We start from the raw sequence: 27,546 nt of genomic DNA on the forward strand, positions 1-27,546 counted from the left end.
ACACAACTGTACCAGCAACAACACACAACTGTACCTGCAGCAACAACACACAACTGTACCAGCAACAACACACAACTGTACCAGCAACAACACACAACTGTACCAGCAGCAACAACACACAACTGTACCTGCAGCAACACACAACTGTACCTGCAACAACACACAACTGTACCTGCAGCAACAACACACAACTGTACCAGCAGCAACAACACACAACTGTACCTGCAGCAACAACACACAACTGTACCAGCAGCAACAACACACAACTGTACCAGCAACAACACACAACTGTACCTGCAGCAACAACACACAACTGTACCAGCAACAACACACAACTGTACCAGCAACAACACACAACTGTACCAGCAGCAACAACACACAACTGTACCTGCAGCAACACACAACTGTACCTGCAACAACACACAACTGTACCTGCAGCAACACACAACTGTACCTGCAGCAACACACAACTGTACCTGCAACAACACACAACTGTACCAGCAGCAACAACACACAACTGTACCTGCAGCAACACACAACTGTACCTGCAGCAACACACAACTGTACCTGCAGCAACACACAACTGTACCTGCAACAACACACAACTGTACCAGCAGCAACAACACACAACTGTACCTGCAGCAACAACACACAACTGTACCTGCAACAACACACAACTGTACCAGCAACAACACACAACTGTACCAGCAACAACACACAACTGTACCAGCAGCAACAACACAACTGTACCAGCAACAACACACAACTGTACCTGCAGCAACACACAACTGTACCAGCAACAACACACAACTGTACCTGCAGCAGCAACACACAACTGTACCAGCAACAACACACAACTGTACCTGCAGCAACAACACACAACTGTACCAGCAGCAACACACAACTGTACCAGCAGCAACAACACACAACTGTACCAGCAGCAACAACACACAACTGTACCAGCAACAACACACAACTGTACCAGCAACAACACACAACTGTACCAGCAGCAACAACACAACTGTACCAGCAACAACACACAACTGTACCTGCAGCAACAACACACAACTGTACCAGCAACAACACACAACTGTACCAGCAACAACACACAACTGTACCTGCAGCAACAACACACAACTGTACCTGCAGCAACAACACACAACTGTACCAGCAGCAACAACACACAACTGTACCTGCAGCAACAACACACAACTGTACCTGCAGCAACAACACACAACTGTACCTGCAGCAACACACAACTGTACCAGCAGCAACAACACACAACTGTACCAGCAGCAACAACACACAACTGTACCAGCAACAACACACAACTGTACCTGCAGCAACAACACACAACTGTACCAGTAACAACACACAACTGTACCAGCAGCAACAACACACAACTGTACCTGCAGCAACACACAACTGTACCTGCAACAACACACAACTGTACCTGCAGCAGCAACACACAACTGTACCAGCAGCAACAACACACAACTGTACCTGCAGCAAAAACACACAACTGTACCTGCAGCAACACACAACTGTACCTGCAGCAACACACAACTGTACCTGCAGCAACAACACACAACTGTACCAGCAGCAACAACACACAACTGTACCTGCAGCAAAAACACACAACTGTACCTGCAGCAACACACAACTGTACCTGCAGCAACAACACACAACTGTACCAGCAGCAACAACACACAACTGTACCAGCAGCAACACTAGTGAGGACTGGGGTTCTGGGTCGCAAGTCAGGTACTGGTGTTGTGGTACTGGAGGTGTACTGGTGTTGTGGTACTGGGGGTGTACTGGTGTTGTGGTACTGGGGGTGTACTGGTGTTGTGGTACTGGGGGTGTACTGGTGTTGTGGTACTGGGGGTGTACTGGTGTTGTGGTACTGGGGGTGTACTGGTGTTGTGGTACTGGGGGTGTACTGGTGTTGTGGTACTGGGGGTGTACTGGTGTTGTGGTACTGGAGGTGTACTGGTGTTGTGGTACTGGGGGTGTACTGGTGTTGTGGTACTGGGGGTGTACTGGTGTTGTGGTACTGGGGGTGTACTGTTGTTGTGGTACAGGAAGGTACTGGTGTTGTGGTACTGGTGGTGTACTGGTGTTGTGGTACTGGGGGTGTACTGGTGTTGTGGTACTGGAGGTGTACTGGTGTTGTGGTACTGGGGGTGTACTGGTGTTGTGGTACTGGGGGTGTACTGGTGTTGTGGTACTGGTGGTGTACTGGTGTTGTGGTACTGGGGGTGTACTGGTGTTGTGGTACTGGGGGTGTACTGGTGTTGTGGTACTCGGGGTGTACTGGTGTTGTGGTACTGGGGGTGTACTGGTGTTGTGGTACAGGGGGTGTACTGCTGTTGTGGTACTGGAGGTGTACTGGTGTTGTGGTACTGGGGGTGTACTGGTGTTGTGGTACTGGGGGTGTACTGGTGTTGTGGTACTGGAGGTGTACTGGTGTTGTGGTACTGGGGGTGTACTGTTGTTGTGGTACTGGGGGTGTACTGGTGTTGTGGTACTGGAGGTGTACTGGTGTTGTGGTACTGGGGGTGTACTGTTGTTGTGGTACAGGAGGGTACTGGTGTTGTGGTACTGGGGGTGTACTGTTGTTGTGGTACTGGGAGTGTACTGTTGTTGTGGTACTGGAGGTGTACTGGTGTTGTGGTACTGATGTTGTGGTACTGATGTTGTGGTACTGGGGGTGTACTGGTGTTGTGGTACTGGGGGTGTACTGGTGTTGTGGTACTGGGGGTGTACTAGTTTTGTGGTACTGGTGTTGTGGTACTGGAGGTGTACTGGTGTTGTGGTACTGGTGTTGTGGTACTGGAGGTGTACTGGTGTTGTGGTACTGGTGGTGTACTGGTGTTGTGGTACTGGGGGTGTACTGGTGTTGTGGTACTGGGGGTGTACTGGTGTTGTGGTACTGGAGGTGTACTGGTGTTGTGGTACTGGGGGTGTACTGGTGTTGTGGTACTGGGGGTGTACTGGTGTTGTGGTACTGGTGGTGTACTGGTGTTGTGGTACTGGGGGTGTACTGGTGTTGTGGTACTGGGGGTGTACTGGTGTTGTGGTACTCGGGGTGTACTGGTGTTGTGGTACTGGGGGTGTACTGGTGTTGTGGTACAGGGGGTGTACTGCTGTTGTGGTACTGGAGGTGTACTGGTGTTGTGGTACTGGGGGTGTACTGGTGTTGTGGTACTGGGGGTGTACTGGTGTTGTGGTACTGGAGGTGTACTGGTGTTGTGGTACTGGGGGTGTACTGTTGTTGTGGTACTGGGGGTGTACTGGTGTTGTGGTACTGGAGGTGTACTGGTGTTGTGGTACTGGGGGTGTACTGTTGTTGTGGTACAGGAGGGTACTGGTGTTGTGGTACTGGGGGTGTACTGTTGTTGTGGTACTGGGAGTGTACTGTTGTTGTGGTACTGGAGGTGTACTGGTGTTGTGGTACTGATGTTGTGGTACTGATGTTGTGGTACTGGGGGTGTACTGGTGTTGTGGTACTGGGGGTGTACTGGTGTTGTGGTACTGGGGGTGTACTAGTTTTGTGGTACTGGTGTTGTGGTACTGGAGGTGTACTGGTGTTGTGGTACTGGTGTTGTGGTACTGGAGGTGTACTGGTGTTGTGGTACTGGTGGTGTACTGGTGTTGTGGTACTGGGGGTGTACTGGTGTTGTGGTACTGGGGGTGTACTGGTGTTGTGGTACTGGGGGTGTACTGGTGTTGTGGTACTGGGGGTGTACTGGTGTTGTGGTACTGGGGGTGTACTGGTGTTGAGGTACTGGGGGTGTACTGTTGTTGTGGTACAGGAGGGTACTGGTGTTGTGGTACTGGGGGTGTACTGGTGTTGTGGTACTGGGGGTGTACTGGTGTTGTGGTACTGGGGGTGTACTGTTGTTGTGGTACAGGAGGGTACTGGTGTTGTGGTACTGGGGGTGTACTGTTGTTGTGGTACTGGGAGTGTACTGTTGTTGTGGTACTGGAGGTGTACTGGTGTTGTGGTACTGATGTTGTGGTACTGGGGGTGTACTGGTGTTGTGGTACTGGGGGTGTACTGGTGTTGTGGTACTGGAGGTGTACTGGTGTTGTGGTACTGGTGTTGTGGTACTGGAGGTGTACTGGTGTTGTGGTACTGGTGGTGTACTGGTGTTGTGGTACTGGGGGTGTACTGGTGTTGTGGTACTGGGGGTGTACTGGTGTTGTGGTACTGGGGGTGTACTGGTGTTGTGGTACTGGGGGTGTACTGGTGTTGTGGTACTGGGGGTGTACTGGTGTTGAGGTACTGGGGGTGTACTGTTGTTGTGGTACAGGAGGGTACTGGTGTTGTGGTACTGGGGGTGTACTGGTGTTGTGGTACTGGGGGTGTACTGGTGTTGTGGTACTGGGGGTGTACTGGTGTTGTGGTACTGGGGGTGTACTGGTGTTGTGGTACTGGAGGTGTACTGGTGTTGTGGTACTGGAGGTGTACTGTTGTTGTGGTACTGGAGGTGTACTGGTGTTGTGGTACTGGAGGTGTACTGGTGTTGTGGTACTGGAGGTGTACTGGTGTTGTGGTACTGGGGGTGTACTGGTGTTGTGGTACTGGAGGTGTACTGGTGTTGTGGTACTGGGGGTGTACTGGTGTTGTGGTACTGGGGGTGTACTGGTGTTGTGGTACTAGGGGTGTACTGGTGTTGTGGTACTGGGTGTGTACTGGTATTGTGGTACTGGAGGTGTACTGGGGGTGTACTGGTGTTGTGGTACTGGAGGTGTACTGGGGGTGTACTGGTGTTGTGGTACTGGGGGTGTACTGGTGTTGTGGTACTGGAGGTGTACTGATGGTCTACTGGTGTTGTGGTACTGGGGGTGTACTGGTGTTGTGGTACTGGTGTTGTGGTATTGGGGGTGTACTAGTGTTGTGGTACTGGTGTTGTGGTACTGGTGTTGTGGTACTGGAGGTGTACTGGGGGTGTACTGGTGTTGTGGTACTGGAGGTGTACTGGGGGTGAACTGGTGTTGTGGTACTGGGGGTGTACTGGTGTTGTGGTACTGGGGGTGTACTGGTGTTGTGGTACTGGGGGTGTACTGGTGTTGTGGTACTGGGGGTGTACTGGTGTTGTGGTACTGGGGGTGTACTGGTGTTGTGGTACTGGGAGTGTACTGGTGTTGTGGTACTGGGGGTGTACTGGTGTTGTGGTACTGGGGGTGTACTGGTGTTGTGGTACTGGGGGTGTACTGTTGTTGTGGTACTGGAGGTGTACTGGTGTTGTGGTACTGGGGGTGTACTGGTGTTGTGGTACTGGGGGTGTACTGGTGTTGTGGTACTGGGGGTGTACTGGTGTTGTGGTACTGGGAGTGTACTGGTGTTGTGGTACTGGAGGTGTACTGTTGTTGTGGTACTGGAGGTGTACTGGTGTTGTGGTACTGGAGGTGTACTGGTGTTGTGGTTCTGGTGGTGTACTGGTGTTGTGGTACTGGGGGTGTTCTGGTGTTGTGGTACTGGGGGTGTACTGGTGTTGTGGTACTAGAGGTGTACTGGTGTTGTGGTACTGGAGGTGTACTGGTGTTGTGGTACTGGTGGTGTACTGGTGTTGTGGTACTGGGGGTGTACTGGTGTTGTGGTACTGGAGGTGTACTGGTGTTGTGGTACTGGGGGTGTACTGGTGTTGTGGTACTGGTGGTGTACTGGTGTTGTGGTTCTGGTGGTGTACTGGTGTTGTGGTACTGGGGGTGTACTGGTGTTGTGGTACTGGAGGTGTACTGGTGTTGTGGTACTGGGGGTGTACTGGTGTTGTGGTACTGGAGGTTTACTGGTGTTGTGGTACTGGGGGTGTACTGGTGTTGTGGTACTGGAGGTGTACTGGTGTTGTGGTGCTGGAGGTGTACTGGTGTTGTGGTACAGGAGGGTACTGGTGTTGTGGTACTGGGGGTGTACTGGTGTTGTGGTACAGGAGGGTACTGGTGTTGTGGTACTGGAGGTGTACTGGTGTTTTGGTACTGGGGGTGTACTGTTGTTGTGGTACTGGTGTTGTGGTACTGGAGGTGTACTGGTGTTGTGGTACTGGAGGTGTACTGGGGTATGAGGGTCACGTGCCGGCCACTATTGATTTTCATAATAGTCTGGCCAATTACGCAATTGAAGGAGAATTACGTCGTTGGTGAAGTCCAGGAGACAGTTCCGGCGTAGGTTCCTGCGTGGTGCCGTACCTCAGTGTTGTGCTGCCGTGTCTGGCGCGCGCCAGGGGAAGGCAGGGCGCTAAGACATTGTGGCAACACTGTATACGTCAGGGAAGCTGGGAAGACGGACGTAAAAGCTTCCGTTGACCACTCTATGGACAATGAAACCCACATTTCAGATTGAATGGAAGTCGCAATAGGAACCAATCCTACATAAAGTAGACAATTATGTTCGACTCCCTCCCCAACCATCCTATGACACTCACCATACAATCACTAATCACCGTGCAAAGTTTGTTGTGACTAGCCCCAAGCATCTGAACCATCATTTTGAACAGACAAACATTCTCTCTTTAAAGACAGGTTTAATAAATGAATAAATGCCACATAGAATGTAATGAAGCATTCAACTGCTTGATTGTATGTTCCTCGTGTTCCTTATTGTGACGGAACATTACTGTGTCACGTTACTGTGTCACAGTTGTCACGTTACTGTGTCACAGGTGTCACGTTACTGTGTCACAGGTGTCACGTTACTGTGTCACAGGTGTCACGTTACTGTGTCACAGTTGTCACGTTACTGTGTCACAGGTGTCACGTTTTTGTGTCACAGTTGTCACGTTACTGTGTCACAGGTGTCACGTTACTGTGTCACAGGTGTCACGTTTTTGTGTCAGTTGTCACGTTACTGTGTCACAGGTGTCACGTTACTGTACTCTCTTTTTGTGCTTGCGGGGGTTGAGCTCTGGCTCTTTGGTCCCGCCTCTCAACCGTCAATCAACAGGTGTACAGGTTCCTGAGCCTACTGGGCTCTATCATATCTACACTTGAAACTGTGTATGGAGTCAGCCTCCACCACATCACTGCCTAATGCATTCCATTTGTCAACCACTCTGACACTAAAAAAGTTCTTTCTAATATCTCTGTGGCTCATTTGGGCACTCAGTTTCCACCTGTGTCCCCTAGTGCGTGTGCCCCTTGTGTTAAATAGACTGTCTTTATCAACCCTGTCGATTCCCTTCAGAATCTTGAATGTGGTGATCATGTCCCCCCCTAATTCTTCCGTCTCCCAGTGACGTGAGGTTTAATTCCCGTAGTCTCTCCTCATAGCTCATACCTCTCAGCTCGGGTACTAGTCTGGTGGCAAACTTTTGAACCTATTCCAGTTTAGTCTTATGCTTGACTAAATATGGACTCCATGCTGGAGTCGCATTCTCCAGGATTGGTCTGACATATGTGGTATATAACGTTCTGAAAGATTCCTTACACAAGTTTCTAAAGGCCGTTCTTATGTTAGCCAACCTGGCATATGCCGCTGATGTTATCCTCTTGATATGTGCTTCAGGGGACAGGTCTGGCGTGATATCAACCCCCAGGTCTTTCTCTTTCTTTGACTCTTGAAGTATTTCATCTCCTAAATGATACCTTGTATCTGGCCTCCTGCTCCCTACACCTATCTTCATTACATTACATTTGCTTGGGTTAAACTCTAAGAACAATTTGTTCGACCATTCCTGCAGCTTGTCCAGGTCTTCTTGAAGCCTCAAGCTATCCTCCTCTGTCTTAATCCTTCACATAATTTTGGCGTCGTCAGCAAAGTTGTGTGAGACATGGAGTGCTGTCATGTACCTGAGAGGTGGCCCGCACCATCCTGGTGTTGGTATCCATGACACCTGGCACCTCACCGTACACACCCTGAGAGGTGGCCCGCACCATCCTGGTGTTGGTATCCATGACACCTGACACCTCACCGTACACACCCTGAGAGGTGGCCCGCACCATCCTGGTGTTGGAATCCATGACACCTGACACCTCACCGTACACACCCTGAGAGGTGGCCCGCACCATCCTGGTGTTGGTATCCATGACACCTGGCACCTCACCGTACACACCGGTGAAGCTCTCACCGGTGTGTACCTGAGGTGAAGCTCTCACCGGTGTGTACCTGAGGTGAAGCTCTCACCGGTGTGTACCTGAGGTGAAGCTCTCACCGGTGTGTACCTGAGGTGTAACAAGCAGTGAACCATCACCCAGCCCCTCACACAACTGGCCCTTCGCTAGTCTGCCTATTTCCTAGGCTGGGATACTAATTAATAGACAAGTATATATGGTTACCAGCTCAGCTGCTTTACCTGTGCTGGCAAGCTGTAACTTGAGAGTCCTGTCCAATGTGTGCGTGTGACGTATTAGTCAAAATGTCACCTATTTGTCCAAATGACAAATAGGTGACCATTTTTTTTGTTGCCAAAAATGACCCACAGTGTGCCATTAACTGCTACTTCTGTCTCCCCTAACCAGTCCTGGTTCATATATGTACAATTAATCAGGATTAAATTTCCTTTCCCGACAGGCTGGACCACCATAGGCAGTTACAAAAAAAAATCTGGATTTTTCTAAAGTCTCAATTGAGACTTTTCTGGTCTCAATTGGAAATTGAGCCCAATTTTACCCAATTTCTCTGTTCAATTATCAACTATTGCAATGAATATGTCATTTACCACGTGTTCCACACAGCCCTAGATCACACATACAACTGGTTAACATCTACCAGGTGTATGTCAAGCCCCGCCCCTCCGCACACGACCAGCCAACCACTGACCACCATTCCCCCTACAGCCCCGCCCACCTGGCGTGTCAACACCCGATCCTGGATGTGAAGAACCCGGAGATCTACCGATTCTTCCAGCACATAGACCCCGTCCGGTGCGGCGGGGAGCCGGAGTGGGTGGCGGTGCGGGGCGCCGTGGCCGCCATCACCAAGACGGCGCGCGACGCCCACGGAGACGTCGAGTGTTCCTTCACAGGTGAGACCCTACACGCCTTGGGGGCGGGGCACATCTACTCCAGTCCTGACGCTTGTTGACTTGTGAGACCAGGTGGTGGTGAGACCAGGTGGTTGTGAGACCAGGTGGTTGTGAGACCAGGTGGTTGTGAGACCAGGTGGTTGTGAGACCAGGTGGTTGTGAGACCAGGTGGTTGTGAGACCAGGTGGTTGTGAGACCAGGTGGTTGTGAGACCAGGTGGTTGTGAGAGCACGTTGTGAGACCAGGTGGTTGTGAGAGCACGTTGTGAGACCAGGTGGTTGTGAGAGCACGTTGTGAGACCAGGTGGTTGTGAGAGCAGGTCGTGAGATAAAAGTATATAATGGTTATATAAACACATTAATGTGGACCAAGACAGTTTAGGGGGAATAATGCTATAATAGCCACCATTGTGCCCCTAATGACTGCCAGCATAGTTGTCAACCCTCAATTTTCTGAACTCTGGCATAAACCTCCCAAATTATCAATCCATTAAAGTTGTTAAGGAGTAGTAGTCGGGCACCTCTGCATCCAGATGTTTCTCACCCTCTTTGCTCTCACTGAGAAATAGTGACGTTGCAATTTACTCCTTTATCTAACTCCTGCTCTCACGATCAGAACATTCAAAGTCTCCCTTTAGAGCCCCGGGGGAAGTCCACCAGGGCTCTATCTTCATTTTATTCCATGTATTGACTTCCTATTTTCTGTATGATAACTTTATATGCCCTAAACCGGTATAATAGGTCCCCATCGTCATAAGGATGACCTTTTGATAAGGATGACCTTTTGATAAGGGCGACCTTTAGATAAGGGTGACCTTTAGATAAGGGCGACCTTTTGATAAGGGCGACCTTTCGATAAGGGCGACCTTTAGATTAGGGCGACCTTTAGATAAGGGCGACCTTTTGATAAGGGCGACCTTTAGATAAGGGCGACCTTTAGATTAGGGCGACCTTTTGATAAGGGCGTCCTTTTGATAAGGGCGACCTTTCGATAAGGGCGACCTTTCGATAAGGGCGTCCTTTTGATAAGGGCGACCTTTCGATAAGGGCGACCTTTAGATTAGGGCGACCTTTAGATAAGGGCGACCTTTAGATCAGGGCGACCTTTAGATAAGGGCGACCTTTTGATAAGGGCGACCTTTTGATAAGGGCGACCTTTTGATAAGGCCGTCCTTTTGATAAGGGCGTCCTTTTGATAAGGGCGTCCTTTTGATAAGGGCGTCCCTTTGATAAGGGCGTCCCTTTGATAAGGGCGTCCTTTTGATAAGGGCGTCCTTTTGATAAGGGCGACCTTTCGATAAGGGCGACCTTTTGATAAGGGCGTCCTTTTGATAAGGGCGACCTTTCGATAAGGGCGTCCTTTTGATAAGGGCGACCTTTCGATAAGGGCGACCTTTTGATAAGGGTGACCTTTCGATAAGGGCGACCTTTTGATAAGGTTGACCTTTTGATAAGGGTGACCTTTTGATAAGGGTGACCTTTTGATAAGGGAGACCTTTTGATAAGGGAGACCTTTAGATAAGGGCGACCTTTTGATAAGGGAGACCTTTAGATAAGGGCGACCTTTTGATAAAGGCGACCTTTTGATAAGGGCGACCTTTTGATAAGGGAGACCTTTAGATAAGGGCGTCCTTTTGATAAGGGCGACCTTTCGATAAGGGCGACCTTTAGATAAGGACGACCTTTAGATAAGGGTGACCTTTTGATAAGGGCGACCTTTAGATAAGGGTGACCTATGGGTAACGGTGAGGTTGTGTGTGGTAGAGGTGGTCCGTGACGGGGACGACGCCAACAAGCGGGGCCTGACCACCACCACCCACGACACCTTCACCCTCACCAACACCGACTTCTACAGCGTCTCCTGCACCGCCAAGGACGGCAACACGTGAGCCCCTAAGGTTATCCTGCCCTCTCCCATGCTCTTTGTTCCACACCTGCCCTCTCCCATGCTCTTTGTTCCACACCTGCCCTCTCCCATGCTGCTTGTTCCATACCTGCCCTCTCCCATGCTGCTTGTTCCATACCTGCCCTCTCCCATGCTCTTTGTTCCATACCTGCCCTCTCCCATGCTCTTTGTTCCATACCTGCCCTCTCCCATGCTCTTTGTTCCATACCTGCCCTCTCCCATGCTGCTTGTTCCATACCTGCCCTCTCCCATGCTCTTTGTTCCATACCTGCCCTCTCCCATGCTCTTTGTTCCATACCTGCCCTCTCCCATGCTCTTTGTTCCATACCTGCCCTCTCCCATGCTGCTTGTTCCATACCTGCCCTCTCCCATGCTCTTTGTTCCATACCTGCCCTCTCCCATGCTGCTTGTTCCATACCTGCCCTCTCCCATGCTCTTTGTTCCATACCTGCCCTCTCCCATGCTCTTTGTTCCATACCTGCCCTCTCCCATGCTGCTTGTTCCATACCTGCCCTCTCCCATGCTGATTGTTCCACACCTGCCCTCTCCCATGCTGTTTGTTCCATACCTGGCCTGGAACACGGTGTTTGTTCCATACCTGGCCTGGAACATGCTGTTTGTTCCATACCTGGCCTGGAACATGCTGTTTGTTCCATACCTGGCCTGGAACACGGTGTTTGTTCCACACCTGGCCTGGAACATGCTGTTTGTTCCATACCTGGCCTGGAACATGCTGTTTGTTCCATACCTGGCCTGGAACACGGTGTTTGTTCCACACCTGGCCTGGAACATGCTGTTTGTTCCATACCTGGCCTGGAACATGGTGTTTGTTCCATACCTGGCCTGGAACACGGTGTTTGTTCCACACCTGGCCTGGAACATGCTGTTTGTTCCATACCTGGCCTGGAACATGCTGTTTGTTCCATACCTGACCAGGAACATGGTATTTGTTCCATACCTGGCCTGGAACATGCTGTTTGTTCCATACCTGGCCTGGAACATGGTGTTTGTTCCATACCTGGCCTGGAACACGGTGTTTGTTCCATACCTGGCCTGGAACACGGTGTTTGTTCCATACCTGGCCTGGAACATGGTGTTTGTTCCATACCTGGCCTGGAACACGGTGTTTGTTCCATACCTGGCCTGGAACATGCTGTTTGTTCCATACCTGGCCTGGAACATGCTGTTTGTTCCATACCTGGCCTGGAACACGGTGTTTGTTCCACACCTGGCCTGGAACATGCTGTTTGTTCCATACCTGGCCTGGAACATGGTGTTTGTTCCATACCTGGCCTGGAACACGGTGTTTGTTCCACACCTGGCCTGGAACATGCTGTTTGTTCCATACCTGGCCTGGAACATGCTGTTTGTTCCATACCTGACCTGGAACATGGTGTTTGTTCCATACCTGGCCTGGAACATGCTGTTTGTTCCATACCTGGCCTGGAACATGGTGTTTGTTCCATACCTGGCCTGGAACATGCTGTTTGTTCCATACCTGGCCTGGAACATGGTGTTTGTTCCATACCTGGCCTGGAACATGCTGTTTGTTCCATACCTGGCCTGGAACATGCTGTTTGTTCCATACCTGGCCTGGAACATGCTGTTTGTTCCATACCTGGCCTGGAACATGCTGTTTGTTCCATACCTGGCCTGGAACATGGTGTTTGTTCCATACCTGGCCTGGAATATGGTGTTTGTTCCATACCTGGCCTGGAACATGCTGTTTGTTCCATACCTGGCCTGGAACATGCTGTTTGTTCCACACCTGGCCTGGAACATGGTGTTTGTTCCATACCTGGCCTGGAACACGGTGTTTGTTCCATACCTGGCCTGGAACACGGTGTTTGTTCCATACTGCCGGCCACCTGCAGGGGACCCCACTATCATGTTCTTAGTTAGCTAAGGTTAGTTTGTTCATTGTGAACAAGGGGCAGGTTAACTTGTTCAGTGTGAACAACGGACAGGTTAACTTGTTCAGTGTGAACAACGGACAGGTTAACTTGTTCAGTGTGAACAACGGACACGTTAACTTGTTGATTGTGAACAACGGACAGGTTAACTTGTTCAGTGTGAACAACGGACACGTTAACTTGTTCATTGTGAACAAGGGACACGTTAACTTGTTGATTGTGAACAACGGACAGGTTAACTTGTTCATTGTGAACAAGAGACAGCTGAACTTATTCAGTGTGAGCAAGGGACAGGTTAACTTGTTCATTGTGAACAACGGACAGGTTAACTTGTTCATCGTGAACAACGGACAGGTTAACTTGTTCATCGTGAAGAAGGGACAGGTTATTTTGTTCATTGTGAACAAGGGACAGGTTAACTTGTTCAGTGTGAACAACGGACAGGTTAACTTGTTCATTGTGAACAAGGGACAGGTTAACTTGTTCAGTGTGAACAACGGACAGGTTAACTTGTTCATTGTGAACAAGGGACAGGTTAACTTGTTCATTGTGAACAACGGACAGATTAACTTGTTCAGTGTGAACTTTGAACAGTGACGTGAACATGATAATGATGCGGTTAATGATACATTTCCGTCTTCACTTCACTGTGCCGCGCCGTGCTGGGCTCCTGGGCGCGCCCTCCCAGCTGGGACACCATCATCGCTGGGATCCGCTACGACGAGGACATCCGCGCCCAGGCCTCCTGGGACAAGGTGCCCAGCGACGCTCTCAAGCTCAACTTTCTCATGATCGGGTTCGACTCCCTCTCCCGGAACACCTTCATACGCACGCTGCCCAAGACCTACGCCTTCCTGACGGAGACGCTCGGAGCCCACGTGATGGAGGGCTATAATATTGTCGGTGACGGCACTCCCCAGCAGCTGATCCCTATACTGACGGGTGAGACCTCCTGCTGGCGGAGGGTGACACGTGTGTGTGTGGGTGTGTGTGTGTGTGTGGGTGTGTGTGTGTGGGTGTGTGTGTGTGTGTGTGTGTGTGGGTGTGTGTGTGTGTGTGTGTGTGTGTGTGTGTGTGTGTGTGTGTGTGTGTGTGTGTGTGTGTGTGTACTCACCTATATGTACTCACCTATATGTGCTTGCAGGATCGAGCATTGACTCTTGGATCCCGCCTTTCTAGCTATCGGTTGTTTACAGCAATGACTCCTGTCCCATTTCCCTATCATACCTAGTTTTAAAAGTATGAATAGTATTTGCTTCCACAACCTGTTCCCCAAGTGCATTCCATTTTTCTACTACTCTCACGCTAAAAGAAAACTTCCTAACATCTCTGTGACTCATCTGAGTTTCCAGTTTCCACCCATGTCCCCTCGTTCTGTTATTATTACGTGTGAACATTTCATCTATTTCCACTTTGTCAATTCCCCTGAGTATTTTATATGTCCCTATCATATCTCCTCTCTCCCTTCTTTTCTCTAGTGTCGTAAGGTTCAGTTCCTTCAGCCGCTCTTCATATCCCATCCCTCGTAGCTCTGGGACAAGCCTCGTCGCAAACCTCTGAACCTTCTCCAGTTTCTTTATGTGTTTCTTCAGGTGGGGGCTCCATGATGGCGCGGCATACTCTAAGACGGGTCTCACGTAGGCAGTGTAAAGCGCCCTAAAAGCTTCCTCATTTAGGTTTCTGAATGAAGTTCTAATTTTCGCCAGTGTAGAGTACGCTGCTGTCGTTATCCTATTTATATGTGCCTCAGGAGTTAGATTAGGTGTCACATCCACTCCCAGGTCTCTTTCTCGAATCGTTACAGGTAGGCTGTTCCCCTTCATTGTGTACTGTCCCTTTGGTCTCCTGTCACCTGATCCCATTTCCATAACTTTACATTTACTGGTGTTAAACTCCAGTAGCCATTTCCCTGACCATCTCTGCAGCCTGTTTAAATCCTCTTGGAGGATCCTACAATCCTCGTCTGTCACAACTCTTCTCATTAATTTTGCGTCATCTGCAAACATTGACATGTATGATTCCACTCCTGTAAACATATCATTTACGTAAATTAGAAAGAGGATTGGTCCCAGCACCGATCCTTGAGGTACTCCACTTGTTACTGTTCGCCAGTCCGACTTTTCGCCCCTTACCATTACCCTCTGGCTCCTTCCTGTTAGGTAGTTCTTCACCCATACTAGGGCCTTTCCGCTTACTCCTGCCTGCCTCTCAAGTTTGTATAGCAGTCTCATGTGCGGTACCGTATCAAAGGCCTTTTGGCAGTCAAGAAATATGCAGTCTGCCCAGCCTTCTCTGTCCTGCCTTATCCTTGTTACTTTATCATAGAATTCTAAAAGGTTTGTTAGGCATGATTTCCCTGTCCAGAACCCATGTTGGTGCTTGTTTACAAACCCAATGCTCTCCAGGTGCTCAACAAGTCTTAGCCTAATTATTCTTTCAAGTATTTTGCAGGGGATGCTTGTCAGTGATACGGGTCTGTAGTTAAGTGCCTCCTCCCTATCACCCTTTTTGAAAATCGGTACGACATTTGCCTCCTTCCAGCAACTGGGCAATTCTCCCGACATAAGTGACTCATTGAAGATCATTGCCAGAGGCACGCTGAGAGCCTGCGCTGCCTCTTTGAGTATCCACGGTGATACTTTGTCTGGTCCAACAGCTTTATTTGCATCCAGTGTTGTCAACTGTTTCATTACATCCTCTGCTGTCACCTCTATATCCGATAGTCTTTCATCTTGGGTAATCTCTTCTAACAATGGGAGCTGCTCAGGCTCGGTTGTGAACACTCCATGGAATTTTGCATTCAGTACCTCGCAGATTTCCTTGTCGCTTTCTGTATATGCCCCTTCTGTTTTCCTCAGTCTTGTCACTTGGTCATTTACCGACATCTTCCTTCTTATATGGCTATGTATTAATTTTGGTTGCTTTTTCGCTTTGACTGCAATATCGTTCTCATAATTTCTTTCCGACACTCGTCTTATGTTAATGTAATCATTCCTAGCTCTGTTACATCTAATCCTGTTGTCCTCTGTCCTTTGTCTTCTGTACTTCCTCCACTCCCTCCTGCTTCTCACCTTTGCTTCCTGACACTGTCTATTAAACCATGGGTTATTATATTCCCTCCTGCTTTTTTCCTTTATTGTTGGAATAAATCTATCTTCAGCCTCCTTGCATTTCAATATGACTTGGTTCATCATACCTTGCACTGTTTTTAATCTAAGTTCTTCCTCCCACTGCACTTCTCCCAGGTAGTCCCTTATCCTTCTGTAGTCCCCTTTTCTGTAATCAAGTCTCCTTTCCCGGACCTCTTGTCCTTTGGTCACAATTTTAAGCTCCATCATGTAGTCAAAGACTAGGACACAATGGTCACTAGCTCCTAGTGGTATTTCATGTTCCAACTGCTCGATGTCTTCTACATTCTGAGTGATAATGAGATCTAATAGGCTGGGCGTATCCCCTCCTCTTTCCCTAGTATCTTCTTTCACATGCTGTGTTAGGAAATTCCTGTCAATAACGTCTACCAGCTTCGCTCCTGTGTGTGTGTGTGTGGGTGTGTGTGTGTGTGTGTGTGGGTGTGTGTGTGTGTGTGTGTGTGGGTGTGTGGGTGTGTGTGTGTGGGTGGGTGTGTGTGTGTGTGTGGGTGTGTGTGTGTGTGTGTGTGTGTGTGTGTGTGTGTGTGTGTGTGTGTGTGTGTGTGTGTGTGTGTGTGGGTGTGTGTGTGGGTGTGGGTGTGTGTGTGGGTGTGTGTGTGGGTGTGTGTGTGTGTGTGTGTGGGTGTGTGGGTGAGTGTGTGTGTGTGGGTGTGTGGGTGAGTGTGTGTGTGTGGGTGTGTGTGTGTGTGTGTGTGTGTGTGTGTGTGTGTGTGTGTGTGTGTGTGTGTGTGGGTGTGTGGGTGTGTGTGTGTGTGTGTGGGTGTGTGTGTGTGGGTGTGTGTGTGTGTGTGTGTGTGGGGGGGGGGTGTGTGGGTGTGTGTGTGGGTGTGTGTGTGTGTGGGTGTGTGTGTGTGTGTGTGTGTGTGTGTGGGTGGGTGTGGGTGGGTGTGGGTGTGGGTGTGTGTGTGTGTGTGTGTGTGTGTGTGTGTGTGTGTGTGTGTGTGTGTGTGTGTGTGTGTGTGTGTCTGTGTGTGTGTGTGTGTACTCACCTAGTTGTACTCACCTAGTTGTGTTTGCGGGGGTTGAGCTCTGGCTCTTTGGTCCCGCCTCTCAACCGTCAATCAACAGGTGTACAGATTCCTGAGCCTATCGGGCTCTGTCATATCTACACTTGAAACTGTGTATGGAGTCAGCCTCCACCACATCACCCCCTAATGCATTCCATTTGTCAACCACTCTGACACTAAAAAAGTTCTTTCTAATATCTCTGTGGCTCATTTGGGCACTCAGTTTCCACCTGTGTCCCCTTGTGCGTGTTCCCCTTGTGTTAAATAGACTGTCTTTATCTACCCTATCAATCCCCTTCAGAATCTTGAATGTGGTGATCATGTCCCCCCTAACTCTTCTGTCTTCCAGCGAAGTGAGGTTTAATTCCCGTAGTCTCTCCTCGTAGCTCATACCTCTCAGCTCGGGTACTAGTCTGGTGGCAAACCTTTGAACCTTTTCCAGTTTAGTCTTATCCTTGACTAGATATGGACTCCATGCTGGGGCTGCATACTCCAGGATTGGCCTGACATATGTGGTATACAAAGTTCTGAATGATTCTTTACACAAGTTTCTGAATGCCGTTCGTATGTTTGCCAGCCTGGCATATGCCGCTGATGTTATCCGCTTGATATGTGCTGCAGGAGACAGGTCTGGCGTGATATCAACCCCCAAGTCTTTTTCCTTCTCTGACTCCTGAAGAATTTCCTCTCCCAGATGATACCTTGTATCTGGCCTCCTGCTCCCTACACCTATCTTCATTACATTACATTTGGTTGGGTTAAACTCTAACAACCATTTGTTCGACCATTCCTTCAGCTTGTCTAGGTCTTCTTGAAGCCTCAAACAGTCCTCTTCTGTTTTAATCCTTCTCATAATTTTAGCATCGTCTGCAAACATTGAGAGAAATGAATCGATACCCTCCGGGAGATCATTTACATATATCAGAAACAAGATAGGACCGAGTACAGAGCCCTGTGGGACTCCACTGGTGACTTCACGCCAATCGGAGGTCTCACCCCTCACCGTAACTCTCTGCTTCCTATTGCTTAGATACTCCCTTATCCACTGGAGCACCTTACCAGCTACACCTGCCTGTCTCTCCAGCTTATGTACCAGCCTCTTATGCGGTACTGTGTCAAAGGCTTTCCGACAATCCAAGAAAATGCAGTCCGCCCAGCCCTCTCTTTCTTGCTTAATCTGTGTCACCTGATCGTAGAATTCTATCAAGCCTGTAAGGCAAGATTTACCCTCCCTGAATCCATGTTGGCGATTTGTCACGAAGTCACTTCTCTCCAGATGTGTTACCAGGTTTTTTCTCACGATCTTCTCCATCACCTTGCTTGGTATACAAGTCAAGGACACTGGCCTGTAGTTCAGTGCCTCTTGCCTGTCGCCCTTTTTGTATATTGGGACCACATTCGCCGTCTTCCATATTTCTGGTAGGTCTCCCGTCTCTAGTGACTTGCTATACACTGTGTGTGTGTGTGTGTGTGTGTGTGTGTGTGTGTGTGTGTGTGTGTGTGTGTGTGTGTGTGGGTGGGTGTGGGTGTGGGTGTGTGTGTGTGTGTGTATGTGTGTGAGTGTGTGTGTGTGTGTGTGTGTGTGGTGGGGGGGGGGGGCACGTGCCCGCGCGTGCGTGAAGGATAATATCAGTTCTAAGTGCAAGAACAGCAGTTATTGTCTTCATTACATGAGCTGTGTGTTACCTCAACAGTGTCATTACCGAGCAACTACGTGTTGGATAAACACACACACACACACACACACACACACACACACACACACACACACACACACACACACACACACACACCCACACACACACACACACACACACACACACACACACACACACACACACCCACACACACACACACACACACACACACACACTCAGGTACAACACATTTAAAACACAATTTCTGCAACTATCAACAATCAACGTCAATAATTTCAATGAACAGTTGTGTAATTACAGCAACCATCAGAGGTCCACCCAAGTTACATAAGTAATTACAAGTGTTATGTCCCCATCACTCACGCCGGCCCCACTTGCCTAGACAGAGTCGTGACGGCCTTTTCAGTCGTGTAAGATAATGACTGAATTGGTTATCCCGGCAGGCAAGACGGAGTTGGAACTGCCGGAGACTCGCCGGAGGATGGGGGACAAGGCCCAGTTCGTCAACGCCTATCCCTTCATCTGGAACGACTTCAAGAAGAACGGCTACGTCACCCGTAAGTCGTTATCAAGGGCTCCACGCCCCCCCTCCCACTCTTAACAACACGTTATCATCCTCCTGATATATGATATATGTGACAGATATATGAGACTTGACTATAGTTGGCGCCACAGTACCGTGCCTCCCCCCATGACAGTGTACGCGGAGGACCAGGCCCACATAGGCACCTTCCAGTACCGGCTGCGGGGGTTCGACAAGCCGCCCACCGACCACTACATGCGACCCTTCTTCATCAGCGCCTACCCGGAGTTCAAGACCAACCCCAAGCTCTGTCTCAAGGCCACTCCGCGCCACAAGGTCAGGCTCTACACACACACACACACACACACACACACACACACACACACACACACACACACACACACGCACACACATGCACATGCATGTCAGAGTAGTAGACAAATGGAATGCATTAGGCAGTGATGTGGTGGAGGCTGACTCCATACACACCTTTAAGTGTAAACATGATAGAGCCCAGTAGGCTCAGGAACATGTACATTAGTGGATTGAAAGTTGAGAGGCGGGACCAAAGAGCCAGAGCTCAAACCCCGCAAGCACAACTCGGTAAGTACAACTCGGTAAGTACATATTCTCCCGCTCACGCACGCACGCGCACATTTACGGGGGGCCTGACAGCTGAGTGGACAGTGCTCTGGGCTCGTAATCCTAGGGTTCGGGTTCGATCCCCGGTGATGGCAGAAACAAATGGACAGAGTTTCTTTCATCATGATGCTACTGTTACCTAGCAGTAAATAGGTACCTGGGAGTTAGACAGCTGCTACGTGCTGCTTCCTGGGGATGTGTGTGTGTGTGTGTGTGTGTGTGTGTGTGTGTGTGTGTGTGTGTGTGTGTGTGTGTGTGTGTGTGTGTGTGTGTGTGTGTGTGTGTGTGTGCGTGTGTTAGCGAGAAATGTATGTAGTAGAAATAATAGAGGAAAAATAAATTGGTTAGAAAGGCGGGGTCCAAGAGCTAATAGCTCGATTCTGAAGACAGAAACACATGATGGCCATATCGCAAGAAGCACATCAATAAACTGGAAAAGGTGCAACGGCATGCTACAAAATGGCTTCCGGAACTCTAAACCAAGAGTTACGAGGAGAGACGAGAGGCGTTAATCATGCCAAAACTAAGAGGAGAAAAAGAAGTGATATGATGCAGACGATGAGTCACAATAACGGGGCTGAAGATATAATGACCGAACCACACACCAGAAGACGAGGAGACGACCACGTTTGGGTCCGTCTTGAACCATTATCAAGTCGATTGTGATGGGGGAGTAAGGGGATTCTAATGTCATGTTAAGAATCTAATCATCCTATTGATTGGTTTTCTTCTAAAATAATCTTTCCTGCCTCTACACAGACGCCGTCTTGTCGACACGCCTCTGACCTGCCCAACATGAACCTCAGTCCTGGCTGTGTTGCCATTCCCTTTCACAGTACAGAGACAACCTCTCCTCTTAAAAATAACGTCGCTTTTGGCCGTTTACCCGTATGGCTAAAAGTGGACGTAATTTGAAAATGAAAAAAAATGAAAATAATTTTTTTTTCAACAACAGTAAGTTAAGGGTCCTCTGATAGGTTAGGTGGGCAGGAAATTCTCATAAAGTTTCAAAACGTTAATTGAAAGTTTCCTCTCCTAACCTTTCCGAGTAAGCCGGACGACTCAAACAGAAAACGGAACAGTACGTCACTTTTGTGAGTCGATTTCATTTCAAATTACGTCCACTTTTGGCCATAGCGCATACCAGCGAAAAGTGACGTTATTTTTAAGAGGACGGGTTGGATTCTCAAGTGCACTCACCTTTCTAACAAACGTGACCTGACATAATACTACCCTCCGTTTTCTTATTATTTCTCTTATTGTTACATGTCCCATTCTTGCTCGCTTTATCCTGATAGTTTCCTTCCTTGCCATTCTTCCTTCACCTCATTCGTACCCTTCTTCCTGTTCTTACCTTTCGCCTTACTCTTACCTTCTTCTAGGAATTATCTGCTCCTCATCTCACTCTTGCCTTAATGCCCGTGCCTCCCTCACTCCCTGATACAGTTAGCAATTACAGCCCCACTCCCGTGTCAGTAAGTCCACTACGGGCTCACCATAGTCCGTGCTACTTGTCCCGCTCCCGTGCCAGTAAGTCCACTACGGGCTCACCATAGTCCGTGCTACTTGTCCCGCTCCCGTGTCAGTAAGTCCACTACGGGCTCACCATAGCCCGTGCTACTTGTCCCGCTCCCGTGCCAGTAAGTCCACTACGGGCTCACCATAGTCCGTGCTACTTGTCCCGCTCCTGTGCCAGTAAGTCCACTACGGGCTCACCATAATCCGTGCTACTTGTCCCGCTCCCGTGCCAGTAAGTCCACTACGGGCTCACCATAGTCCGTGCTACTTGTCCCGCTCCCGTGCCAGTAAGTCCACTACGGGCTCACCATAGTCCGTGCTACTTGTCCCGCTCCCGTGTCAGTAAGTCCACTACGGGCTCACCATAGCCCGTGCTACTTGTCCCGCTCCCGTGCCAGTAAGTCCACTACGGGCTCACCATAGTCCGTGCTACTTGTCCCGCTCCCGTGCCAGTAAGTCCACTACGGACTCACCATACCCCGTGCTACTTGCAACATTTTGTTCCCAGTAGCTGAATCTAAAAACAACAACCTCGCTCCCATCACAATCAACTTGATAATGATCCACGACGGACCGAAACGTCGTCAACTCTTCGTCTTCTGGTGTGTGGTTTGGTCATCAGGTGATATGATCACCACTTACAAAATACTAACAGAAATCAACCAAACTGCCAAAGAGGAATTCCTGTGACCAGCAACTTCAAGAGGAAACAAATTCAAGCTAAGAAAGCAAAGGTGCCGAAAAATATTAGAAAGTTTTCTTCTGCAAACAAAGGTCTGTTTTGTGGTGGTCTGTTTGTAAACAGCCGCCACCACGTGTTGTTTGGACTCGTGGTGGCGGCTAAACGATTGAAGATGCACTGGATTCCCTGAGGACTACGGTGTACAAATCACTACTTGCTGGTACTGGTAAGCCGTCACTGTACAATCACTGTATTGGAACACCAAGAGTAATTGTGCAAATCCGCACAGCTTGGCGTCACAACGCGGTCGTGGGCGTCCAGTACAATGTCCACTACTCAGGGGCACCAGGGCCAGCTGGCACCTCTTGCTGTGGGACATGACCCCCATAGCAAGATTCACCTACATCTTCGTTCCACTTACCGGAACTCAGTGGGCCCCTTAACATGGGTTATCCACACCACAGGTCTCTCCTCCGAGACTACAAGACACCCTCCTTAGGTGCCACTATTTTGTGTCTCTCCTGGAGGCCTGTGGGCCCCAGACAGGGGCTTCACACTCAAGACCGGCGATACCCGGACCAGGTAAATCGTGGTAGGTGGGGAGCTGGAGCAGCAGAGCACGACACCAGGGTCACACTATCTTCTCTCAGCCTGCAGTGGCGTCTTATTGGTGTACACTCAGTTACTGGCAACAAAAGTTGCCAGTAGCACGGGCTATGGTGAGCCCGTAGTGGACTGACCTGGCACAGGAGCGGGGCAAGTAGCACGGGCTATGGTGAGCCCGTAGTGGATTGACCTGGCACAGGAGCGGTGCAAGTAGCACGGGCTATGGTGAGCCCGTGGCTGTAGTGGCTTCACTGCCTCTTCGTCAGTAGCCTGGGGCCGGCGCACAGGTCACTAGGAGCCTCACACTAAGACCAGGCTGGAGAGAGAGACAAACATCACAACCCAAGGTGGCGGTTGTTATAAACAACCTGGCAGTGACGCAGACCTCAAGGTGTCTAATAAAGGTAAACAAAGCCACCATGATTTGGAAAAAAGATGTACAGGTTTCGTAAGCGGTTGCATAAATCCTTAATGAACTCTGGCCCCCTGGCACCTGTCCTAGTAGCACTCTCTTACATCCATTAGTCGTAATCTCTAATTATCCTTCATCACAAAATACAAAATGTTCTCTCGTGTATTGTCCTAGTTAACCTGCGGACATAATGATGGTAGCTGATGAGATAATTGTACATTTCATACAAGTCCATAATAAATTACAAAATATATTTATGTTCAAGTTGTACCTTTACACATAGAATTAAGTAATTGATGGTTGAAATTGAAATTGAAATAAGTTTATTGAGGTAAAATACACACAAAGGGATGAGGCAGCTCAAGCTATTCTCACCCCGTTGAGTACATTGTGTTAATACATACATATAAACCCATCACAAACAATAAACATATTACCAAACACTCGACAGGTGTTCTTCAACTACGTGTACGACTTCATGAACGAGTACAAGACGGAGCCCAAGTTTGCCTTCGCCTTCCACTCGGAGTTGTCTCACGACGACTTCAACCTGGTGTCCGTGGCGGACCAGGACCTGCTCGACCTGCTCTCCTCCCTCAGGCGCGACGCTCACCTCAACAACACCATCCTCGTTGTCATGAGCGATCATGGCCACAGGTAGGTCCCTTCACACACACACACTACCTTGTATATTACGTATGTCAGACCAATCCTGCAGCATGCAGCTCCAGTGTGGCGTCTGTATCTAGTCAAGCACAATACTAATATCTAGTCAGGCACAATAATAGGTTGTAAAAGGTTCAAAGGTGCAATCAGACTAGTTCCAAGACCATTAGGTATGAGTTACAAGAAAAGGCTACACGAATTGAACCTCACATTGTAGGAAGACAGACGAGTTATGGGAGACATGATTACCACATACAAAATTCTTAGGGAAATTTATATGGTAGATAAAAGTAGACTAGTTAGCGCGGGTGGTATTGGTAAAATACAAATTTGAAAAATTGGCATATTCATCCGACACATGTCGGATGAATATGTTGATATTTGTGTACATTTAATCTATCGGTAACTGATAGAGAAGCCCTCTGTCAGTACAAATCCATTACCATGTGAAGCCAAAGCCTCCCTTGTGATGGTTGTAAATCACATTATGGTTCCAGTAATAGTCTACATATTGGCTGACAAATATTCAATAACAAATAGGTTATTCTCAAGTTACAACGTTATTGTATTATAAATGGTTGGTTTAAAATGTAAAATGTGTATGCTGAAAACATTTTTTTTTAAGAATTTTGTTTTCTATAAACGGAATTTTCGGCACACTGAAATAGATTTCAAATACCATATTTCAGATTATCGTTAATAATACAGCGTATTAATGCTACCAAACGTAATGATACTTAACCAAACCTTAACCTAAAATAATCTTAACCTAACTTAACCATGGATAGAGGGTAGATAATAGCACTAACCATGGCAGGACAGTAGATAACAACACTAACCATGGCTGGACAGTAGATAACAGCATTAACCATGGCTGGACAGTAGATAACAGCACTAACCATGCCTGGACAGTAGATAACAGCACTAACCATGGCTGGACAGTAGATAACAGCACTAACCATGGCTGGACAGTAGATAACAACACTAACCATGGCTGGACAGTAGATAACAGCATTAACCATGGCTGCACAGTAGATAACAGCACTAACCATGGCAGGACAGTAGATAACAGCACTAACCATGGCTAGACAGTAGATAACAGCACTAACCATGGCAGGACAGTAGATAACAGCACTAACCATGGCTAGACAGTAGATAACAGCACTAACCATGCCTGGACAGTAGATAACAGCACTAACCATGGCTAGACAGTAGATAACAGCACTAACCATGCCTGGACAGTAGATAACAACACTAACCATGGCTGGACAGTAGATAACAGCACTAACCATGCCTGGACAGTAGATAACAGCACTAACCATGGCTGGACAGTAGATAACAGCACTAACCATGGCTGGACAGTAGATAACAGCACTAACCATGGCTGGACAGTAGATAACAGCACTAACCATGGCTGGACAGTAGATAACAGCACTAACCATGGCTGGACAGTAGATAACAGCACTAACCATGGCTGGCCAGTAGATAACAACACTAACCATGACTAGACAGTAGATAACAGCACTAACCATGCCTGGACAGTAGATAACAGCACTAACCATGGCTGGACAGTAGATAACAGCACTAACCATGGCTAGACAGTAGATAACAGCACTAACCATGCCTGGACAGTAGATAACAGCACTAACCATGCCTGGACAGTAGATAACAGCACTAACCATGGCTGGACAGTAGATAACAGCACTAACCATGCCTGGACAGTAGATAACAGCACTAACCATGGCTGGACAGTAGATAACAGCACTAACCATGGCTAGACAGTAGATAACAGCACTAACCATGGCTGGACAGTAGATAACAGCACTAACCATGGCTGGACAGTAGATAACAGCACTAACCATGGCTGGACAGTAGATAACAGCACTAACCATGGCTGGACAGTAGATAACAGCACTAACCATGGCTGGACAGTAGATAACAGCACTAACCATGGCTGGACAGTAGATAACAGCACTAACCATGCCTGGACAGTAGATAACAGCACTAACCATGGCTAGACAGTAGATAAGACTAAGCGTAGAGTTGAACCCCTATAGTCTTCAAAGTGTCCATCAGTAGAGAGGTCATCTACTAGTCGTCCCACTGGTGTTGTGCTGGTAGCTAGGAGTGTGTTGAGTATGTATGTATGTATGTATGATGTATGTATGTATGATGTATGTATGTATGATGTATGTATGTATGATGTATGTATGTATGTATGTATGATGTATGTATGTATGTATGTATGTGTGTATGTATGTATGTATATATGATGTATGTATGTATGATGTATGTATGTATGTATGATGTATGTATGTATGTATGATGTATGTATGTATGTGTGTATGTATGTATGTATATATGATGTATGTATGTATGTATGTATGTATGTATGTATGTATGATGTATGTATGTATGTATGTATGTATGTATGTATGTATGATGTATGTATGTATGTATGTATGTATGTATGTATGATGTATGTATGTATGACGTGTCCAGGTGCGTGACTCTCGACAGGTTCAGCACCATCAGGGGCACCCAGCAGGGCAAGCAGGAGGAGCGCCTGCCCGTGATGGCCATCGTGCTCCCCAAGGCCTTCACAGACACCTACCCGTCCGCCGCTGATAACATCAGGTCACTTCCAATGCCTTGTATTCTCTTCTCCGAGGTTATGGGTCCACGCGGTATAAACTCACTTTGACTATATATCTAACACTTGCACACACGTACAGGTTATATTGTTCTATATAACTTGTGTATATACAATATATGTCTACTGCAAGTAGACATATATTGAATGTTCGCTGTGGACGAAATCAAGATTAGATACTATTATGATAGTTTAATATAACAGATATAAATTTTGTTGAAATTCGTATTAGATTTTGATTTTTAAATTTTTGTTTTCTCCAAAATTTGATTTATAATTTGATATTTCTAATATAAATCTTTCGGGGCTGAAACCTTTACTAGGAAGCTTTACCAGTTTTATTTTTTCAAAATAATTTAATTGAAATTTATGAACTTTTTAATTTCGGGAGATAGATGCCCCTTAGAAGAGGGGGGGGGGGGTGGGGGGAGGGGGGGGTGTTGTGTTGTTTACAGAGTATCAGTAAGGTGGAGGTGTGCGAGATATCCTCAGATGTTAGTCCCTACTCTGCCAGGGTAGATGCACAGTCTCCCTGTCACATGGACCTCTTGGCCACTCAAATAACACTCACAGGTATTGCAGTAGACAGCTTAATTGTCCCAGACTCCTTCCTCGACTGTCCAAGTGGTTGGGCACCATTCCTTCCCTCCGTCCCATCCCGAAAATCCTTATGCTGACCCCTTCCCAGTGCTGTATAGTCGTAATGGCTTGGTGCTGTCCCTGACAATTCCCTTCCCTTTCCCTCTCCTGGTTAGGCTACAAGAACGTAATCAAATTCATGTCCTTAACAAGCTTGCAGTAAATAAAGACAATGTTAAACATTTACTATCAAATAGAATTGCCAAAAAACTGTCATTATTAAATATCTAATCTTCACACATGTGTAAATAACACAGCAATTAAACAATTAGACACTTAACAGTTAGTACGACCAGCTGGGCTAATTCAGTACGGGATGTTGTACACTAAAAGATAATGTAATCCCAGGATGAACGTCCACCGGCTGACCACGCCCTTCGACCTGTTCCCCACCATGCAGGACGTTCTCCACTTCCAGGGGGCGCGGCTCGGCCAGGTCTCGGACAGAGCAATCTCACTGTTTAGTCAGGTGAGTGTGCACGCTGCAGCTGACCTTAGTGACCTGACCTTAGTGCGCCAGGTCACCCTCAGCTTGCTGGCCTCAAGTTAGGTCGCCCTGGAGATGATTGAGAGCAGTGGTTAGGCGGCAGAGCCACATCGGGGT

General features: G+C 48.2%; 1 protein-coding gene across 3 annotated transcripts in view; it reads left to right on the forward strand.

The window, feature by feature from the left end:
• The window catches only part of LOC123767856 (uncharacterized), a 96,094-nt gene that overhangs the window by 47,598 nt on the left and 20,950 nt on the right, over nt 1–27,546 (forward strand). For 2 of the 3 annotated variants that reach the window (XM_069310343.1, XM_069310341.1), the window contains 8 exons: nt 8,782–8,969; nt 10,733–10,853; nt 13,476–13,729; nt 19,045–19,158; nt 19,300–19,460; nt 23,436–23,641; nt 26,171–26,287; nt 27,291–27,411. In XM_069310343.1, coding sequence (XP_069166444.1) covers nt 8,782–8,969; nt 10,733–10,853; nt 13,476–13,729; nt 19,045–19,158; nt 19,300–19,460; nt 23,436–23,641; nt 26,171–26,287; nt 27,291–27,411 — 1,282 coding nt within the window. The remainder of the gene's footprint in view (nt 1–8,781; nt 8,970–10,732; nt 10,854–13,475; nt 13,730–19,044; nt 19,159–19,299; nt 19,461–23,435; nt 23,642–26,170; nt 26,288–27,290; nt 27,412–27,546) is intronic. The other variant, XM_069310342.1, reaches the window with a different exon arrangement.

The sequence above is a fragment of the Procambarus clarkii genome, chromosome 67, assembly GCF_040958095.1.
Source record: "Procambarus clarkii isolate CNS0578487 chromosome 67, FALCON_Pclarkii_2.0, whole genome shotgun sequence".
NCBI lineage: Eukaryota > Metazoa > Arthropoda > Malacostraca > Decapoda > Cambaridae > Procambarus > Procambarus clarkii.